Source organism: Dendronephthya gigantea, unplaced genomic scaffold (assembly GCF_004324835.1).
Source record: "Dendronephthya gigantea isolate DGI-Jeju-01 unplaced genomic scaffold, DenGig_1.0 000072F, whole genome shotgun sequence".
Lineage (NCBI taxonomy): Eukaryota > Metazoa > Cnidaria > Anthozoa > Malacalcyonacea > Nephtheidae > Dendronephthya > Dendronephthya gigantea.
In genome coordinates this window covers 1167239-1174836 of record NW_021163082.1, presented here as the reverse complement: position 1 = coordinate 1174836, position 7598 = coordinate 1167239, and the positions used below count along the sequence as shown (strand labels likewise).

Genomic DNA, 7598 nt, shown 5'->3' with positions numbered 1-7598 from the left:
CCGGCCTAAATTAATCCAAGTGAACTTCGTCGTTTTGTAATACCTGATTTGTTTCTCTGTGAAACTTTATTTATTTTTTAGATGGTGAGTTTTTCAAATTATAAATTGATTGTTATAAAGACAGCTATAAGATAAAGATGTCGTTGTTTCTGTATTGCCGTATATCTTATTTATTAAAATATGCACAGTTCTTTGCATATATATTGAATATTGCTCTGTCCTCATTGGACAATGTCAATTTTGCTTTAATATTGAATTCACAGGGAATTAAAAGATATATCCCTAAAGGAGAGTTCTATAAATTATATATTATATTGAAGCAACATCTATGGGGACTATGGCTTCTTTGCCTTCAATTAGAAGTTGTGTGAAGTAGCTTCACACACAGATTTGAATATCTAGTTACACATCTATAATAATGACTAGGGTCTTGCAGTATTGAATCAATTGATGTGAGCAGGAATGAGCAATGTTGTCTTGCCCTGTTGCCCACATTATTCAGTAAACTGAATGAAATCCCTGAGTAATTGCATGGATAATGAAACATTTAATTAGCTTATTATTGAGCTTTCATATATCTTTTAAATTGAGCTTTAGATATAGCCTTTCGTATAATACATTCTGCAAACCTTTTAGTTCATATTTATGACCACCATTATCTAGTGTTATATTTGTAGTTTTTGCCTATAATTGCATGCAAAATGGATATAAATTTTCATCTACATTTAATTGTTCTATAATGTGTTTTGCAGGCTAAAGGAGGAATTTGCAAAGTAAAGAGTTGCCAAAAATATGGGAGTTATCTCAAACGACTAGATGTACATCTAAAAAGAATTCACCCAACTTTATCAGCAAAAATGCACAGATATTTACCTTTGCCACCTACAATGACTGGTACACCAAATCATATGAAATACCGAAAGAAGGAGACTTGTAAACTATGTCAAAAAACACTGTTATTGTTACCACATCTGAAGAGGTGTCATAAAATATATTCAATGGAGGATTACAACAAACTACCATGTGCTAAAAAATGCAAATCAGATAGCAAGGTAACTAAAAAGAAAATAATCAAAGAAAACCCCCTCACTCCAGCAATACTACCTCATGTGAATACAGAAAATTCCAATAAAATGCAAAGAAGACTGGGTAAAGCATGGCAACATTTGAAGGGTGAGACCTCACTAAGGGATAAACATGTCATAATGGGAAAACAAACCACAAGTGAGCAATATTGTTGTACTGGTGGTGGAGTTCTGCCTAAATTGAAGTCAAAGCTAAAAAGAAATGAGACATCCTATAGCAAAAAAGAAATGCACTCTTTAAAAGAAATGGTTAGATACTTTGTCCATAAAATGTACCCTTACCAAGTTATAGCATTGGGATTGGTGGCAAGAAAGAATGGTTACAAAAGTAAATCTACTATTGCTTCTTATATGCATAAGACATGCATGAATAATATAGACATAGATGACTGCAAGCTTGCAATTGACTACCTGCAATATCTTTGTCCCTATTTTCGCTTTTGTGCATTGTTCAATTATCCTAAGTTTAAATGCATTTGCAATGGTGGTAGTTCATGCAAACCTCTCCCTAAAGACTTCAGGCTTTATTGCAAAAGAACATGTGCAAATTCTATGAACTGTGGATGTAAATTATTGGACAATTCCGCACATGCATGCATTGACTTTTTCTCTTGTAAAGTATGTGACAGATACTACAAAAGTACGGCAAAAGAAAGTTTTGTGAAACTTTAAGCTAATAACTTAATAACAATAGAGATGTTATGTTCGTATATTGTACTATATTTGTCCCTGTTTGCCACGATCAAACACTGTCTTTCATGAAAATGTGTATTGCAGACATCATTTATTGTGAAGGCAAAACTTCGATAATGGTATCGTTGAAAATTGGGGGTATCTTCCAAATGGAACCAGAGGAAAGCTTTGAATCACAAATATAGTACAATGGTCCATGTTCAGTTTTAACAATATTTTTCCCAAATATTTTGGTCTCATTTGACATCAATTGGTACACATGTTTTTGTGCACCACAACTATCCAACCAAAAGCCAGTTTTTTTGTAGTAGATTTTGAAGTCATTACAATATCCAACTTTCCAGGAAAATAGAAGAGCCAATACGGGTCTTTCGTTGCATTGTAAACAGGAAGAATAATTCCAGTGGCATCTAATCTATGTTGTATATTGGAACCAACAGCACACCAGGCATCTTGATCGAAATAACTTTTACAAGAAAGATACAAAATTAACCTTTCATTTTGATTTAAGGTTAAATCGATAACCTCAACATTTTCCTCTGAAGCTACCATTCCACCATAGAGAACATTATTTGCTTCTTTTTTACCCAGAATCTTGGAGAGAACCTGGCTTTTCCATTGCAGCTTTTTGGACATCATGAGAGTAGTTGTTCTTCCTCTGGTTGGCAGTCATGTTGTGGTGGTGGTTGTTGTTGTTGTTGTTCTTCTTCTTGTCGTCGTTGTTGTTGCTCTTGTTGTTCATGTGGAAATTGTTCATGTGGAAGTTGTTCATGTGGATGCTGTTCTTCTGACTGCTGCTGTGGTTGTTCTTGTTGCTGTTTTTCAGGCAGTTGTTGCAAGCCTTCTTTTTCTTTATACTCTAAAATACATAGAAAATCCCCCAAATTTTAGGTAAAAATAATAACATCTGTTAAAAGCACATATACTAATTATACTTAGGCTCTTAGCAACTAAAGGGAGATTTTGAATGGTTGATTGGTTGATTATAACAGCGCACTATACGTTGTGTCCGGCGCTGTCCGCCCTAAAAGTACCCCCTATCGAAGTGAAGCTTTTGTTGCAATTTGAATGCATGGTCACGCACTGGTTTGTACTTTAAATATAACATAGTATACAGGGTGTCCCCAAAAAAGTAATTCTGTAAATATAAAGTTTGTTGGCTAAAAACAAGCCGGAAATTGGTAGACAGAGTGAGCTTCTGAAAAGTTGTCGCCTATAGAAAATCTGCCCTTCTGACTTCTGTAACCTACTAGAGTAACACACATTGTTTTTTTGTTTCTTGGCGATTGACTTCCAGTTTAATTTAGCTTCGTGGGTTACGAACAATAATACCCAAGATACAACAACGTCACTTAAATCTTTATGTTGACAAATATATAACTATCTACAGCGAAGACCTGATTAATACCAAATAAACAAATGCAAATACAAATTTGTCACAATTTGGGAAGGCTACCATACGTAGTGAAATCACTTGCATGATGAACAGTTTATATATTCTAACAACCATGCAGTGATTTTGGTGGAAAACACATTAAATTAACCAGCAATTTGTCTCTTAAAGCATCATTTTCGCCTCTTAAGTTTGGCGCAGAAATTACCTTCAACCCATTTTATAGAAATGACCTTCTATCCATTTTCTTCCACGTTGAAAGAAAATTTAGAAGAAATGTTTAACATTGTTTTTGTTGAAAAAAAGAAGTCAAAAATCTTCAAAAGGAATCACACATAGATTTATTCACCCTTGCGTACTCCCGGGCGCTCTCAGGCTCTCAGCTGCTCCCGGGCACTCTCGGGCGGTATTAAGGACTTTCACAGGAAACTCGAAAGGGGTGCAAAAATTAAAAATGCACAAAATAACCTAAGAGGACCATTGTTCATCACAAGCTGTCTGACAATGTAGTTTTTGCTCCAAAGCCAAGGAATTTTTGAATTTACTTTATCTTTGGTGTGAGGTGCTAGCAAATAGAATAGGAATAATATTGTATTGCACATATGCTTGTCCGTCATAACATTTCGTATTTACCTTCAATGAATTTTCTAAATAAATTGAGTGCTACTCGACCACCTTCGGAAGTCTCTATGGTACTTTTGTTTCCGATGAAAGAAACTCCAGCTCCTTCCGTTCCATAGAAAGTTAACGTATCGCCACTTCCATGCTTGTGATGCATTAAAATGACAATATCACAGTTGTTGTGGATGTTCAGAATATCAGCCTAAATGAAAAACAGCGAAATGTGATTTTGCTTTATATAGTAACACAATAATACTCTACACTATATACTGTATAGCTATGTAAATTGTTCAAATTTGATTAGATATAACTACAGTGGAATTAGTTTTTAACAACAGGAGAAATTGCAATTATCACTCGTTCTTCGGATTCGTACCCTTTTATAGCCTTCGAGACACTAAGGGGCTGTTTACATGGTCCCACTTAGCCGGGATTTAACGAAGCATGAGACGACATTGAGGCATTGAAATGAGTATATAACATAATATCATGTGCTTGTTTGGTTTCATAAAGACTTATTTCAATACCTCATAACAATCTCACACTTCGTTGAATCTCGGGTAACCAGGCTCATGTAAACAGCCCCTAAAAAATAGAGGATCTGCACAGTCATGTGACAACTTCCTAAACTCTTGGAAGTGAAACCGATAAAACTGGCTGTTCAACTTATTTTGCATGTGCGTCATACGCAATATCCTCACTACAATCATTCTTCACAGCTTCACTTCCAGGACATGACTGTGCAAAAATTCTAAATTGCACTCAAATCATACTTTGAGATATCCCAGCTTGGACGCTGTACTGTAAACATACTCGTTTTTCCATGTGCTTCCTTTGTTGCGTAATGTTCGGATTGCTCATATTTTTTAAAGCATCCAAATTCTTCTCTTTTGTTGGAAACCTCAAAGAACAACCTTGGTTCTTGCAAACCTTTTTTGCAATCCCTTGTTCCAGTCCACACCCAGAGCATCTCTAGGTATATATAAATTCAATTATGATTCTTTTATTTTAATTAGTTGGCAAGTGTAGTAAGAGAGGGGGTTTAAATACCACATCTATTTATTTTATTTTTGGGTTAGCTAAAAACTTACAAATAAGGAACTGCATGTTACCTAAGAACTATTTGATAAAAAACACTGTTCATTTTCAGGTAATGTTGGCAAACTGAGCACAATAATCACGTGCCACTAAATGGTTTTACACAACATTTGCTGTTAGTCATTAGATAAAATCACAGCCCTTGTATATGAAACATGAGTGGTAAAGAATTACTTCATTTCAGGTAAGAATGCCAATGGCAGTTGCAGGTGACTTAACACACTAATTTGCATTGCTCAATGATATGCCTAATTGTACTTTAGTTGTTACAGCTAAATTCATCAAAACCTAAGTCTGTCTGATCATGATTTTGAAAAAAACCCCACTCTTGTTCATATCTTGTAAAATACTCTTGTGTTAGACAGAGTCAATAAGTAGCTGCATGTATTTTAAAAGCCAATAAACTTGATAATGCATACATAGGTTTTGGGGGCAATGGTACATGTTGTGCTATACTAAATTTACTTGGGTAATTTTAAATTGGGTAATACTCAATTTTACCCAATGCAAATCTGAGAAAGACTGCACACACTGTACAGTTGCATACTAGACTTGCTTGGCACTTAGCTGGATTTCATCAGTCGTAGCAAATTAACATAATAAAAACTTACTTTCATCCCTTTTTTAAGACAGGTGTTGACTGTAATTGAATCTAAAAAAACATTTATATTTAATGTGGAAAATAAGTTTGTTATGAACGATTAGTGTAGATTCACCATTTTGCTTCAAAAAAGATTATTGGGGTCTTAGGGATCATATATAAAGTTATTTATGAAATTATTTTCCATTTGCATGCAAAATATAAAAAGTTCATAGTAGCCGTAACATTTTTAAGCTTAATTGCTCGGTAGTAGCTGTAACATTTTAAGCTTAATTGCTCTTCAGTAATTTGTCTTTTGCTTATCCCTTAAATTGCAAATAACAAGGGAATCTTAATCTAATATATTAATTGCCATTACATTCAGAAACCGTAAATTAAGAAAAATTTGATGGTCAAATAATTTATATTGTCATTGATAACTTAGGAAGGAACAGTATATACATAATAGAGGATCATATGTTTGCTAAACATCCACAAATTTGAAATTTCTGATCGCAGTCATTCACAGAGGTATTGGTATAAACGTATAAAAAATATCTGTGGCGTTACTACACGAAAATTGCACTTGGCACCACGGAACACAGTATATAAGTGCTGACATTCTGCGTTAAGACTGAACTTCTATCTACTAAAACGAATGCTAATAACGATATTAAATTATATAAAATCATCAGCTGTTAATAAATGGGCTTTTCTGACACTTCGCCGAGGATAGCCATCAATGATCAATCCATGCATTATTGTCTTAAAAATAACAACGTTTTATATCAGAAAGCTGAGTTAATATCACAATCTCGCTTTGTCACTCGTTAAAATACAAACAGCGGAATTAAAATGATAATGCTAAAATATTCAAATATGCAAATAAACGATAACTTACCCACGCACAGTGAACTTCCCGCGCATTCCTCGCTTTCCGCCATCTTGCTCGCGCTACATTAATTTAATCACCAGGCTGTATCGCCAATGGGCGCACTCGGCCACGCGTCGCGAAATTATTGTTTTAGTAATTTCGGATGTGTTTAAGAATTTATTGATATAATAAATTTAGAAGTGGAGCTCATGTTGGGGATTCAAGGAAAGGAACCATTCAGGAACAAAAGAACAAACAATGAGAAGAGGCGGAACTTCCACGAATCTTGAACTCCTGTTTCTTATATTCCTATAGCTTCTGAGATTCTGGCTAAATTCATTCCTAATATTGAAGATTGCATGACTCGCTCATTAAAATTTCCTAGATTTGCCATTCTACGAATTCTAGTTCATATAGAAAACATTTTCCGTGTATCTATATAGTTATAATAGAAACACGCGTGGGAGTTTGGGAGAACGAGAAATAATCAGTGCACGTTATTTCTAGTTCCCCCAAACTCCCACAAGTGTTTCTATAACTGTATAGAAACATAGGAAAAAAATTTCTATTTCTTTTATAATGTAACTCAATAAAAAGATTTTGTAGAAATATTATAATTCGACTCAATTACAAATTCTCATTACATTCGGCTTCGCTTGTCAAGTTCGGCGGGAAAATTCCCGAGTCTCAATACAGTTATTGAAACACGCTTCTCGATCAATTAGCACGCGCGTACTAAAATATAATGTTATATTATAATATAATATTTTAAATATTATTATACGGACGGGGATATTTTACTGAGAACTAAAACACCCGTAGAACTCATAGGCCACTACATCCGGGGTACAATGCGCGTATTTTCCGTATGTCACGTATATAAGTGACATAACGAGTTTCAAAAATTTTCCCGCCATTTTCATTGTTGTTGTTGTAAAAATACAAATGGCCTTTGTTCGTATATAAAGCGAAATTAATGTTGGAAAAGCAAACGAAAACACTCAAAAGACATATCTTTAGATGTTTAGGCTATAAGTTTAAGTTCCCTTCTTTCAGCCCTTATGTTATAATCTCAAATTTTCAATTCTCATTTTGTTTGATTGGTTCATTCCAAACACAATGTGCCGACTTACATAATTAAAATATAGAAGCGGTACTTGTTAGGTATATCAGATAATTTTTGTTGTTCTAATATTATTTATTATTATTATTAACATTATAGTAGTAAAAGCAATTTGATTGGCTAATTGTTGA

At 34.2% G+C, this 7598-nt stretch overlaps 2 protein-coding genes across 2 annotated transcripts; one reads left to right on the top strand and one right to left on the bottom strand.

The window, feature by feature from the left end:
- Positions 1 to 1909, top strand: LOC114531465. The gene is made up of 2 exons (XM_028553074.1): positions 1 to 84; positions 753 to 1909. Exons 1-2 carry the CDS (start codon positions 82 to 84, stop codon positions 1755 to 1757), a joined length of 1008 nt encoding a protein of 335 aa, XP_028408875.1. The 5' UTR covers positions 1 to 81; the 3' UTR covers positions 1758 to 1909.
- A 504-nt stretch (positions 1910 to 2413) lies between these two features.
- On the bottom strand, positions 2414 to 6549 carry LOC114531492 (regulator of nonsense transcripts 1-like). Its single transcript, XM_028553094.1, has 5 exons — positions 6372 to 6549; positions 5502 to 5542; positions 4606 to 4764; positions 3805 to 3994; positions 2414 to 2637 (listed from the first exon to the last, which is right to left on the bottom strand). Exons 1-5 carry the CDS (start codon positions 6412 to 6414, stop codon positions 2414 to 2416), a joined length of 657 nt encoding a protein of 218 aa, XP_028408895.1. The 5' UTR covers positions 6415 to 6549.
- Positions 6550 to 7598: the final 1049 nt, after the last annotated feature.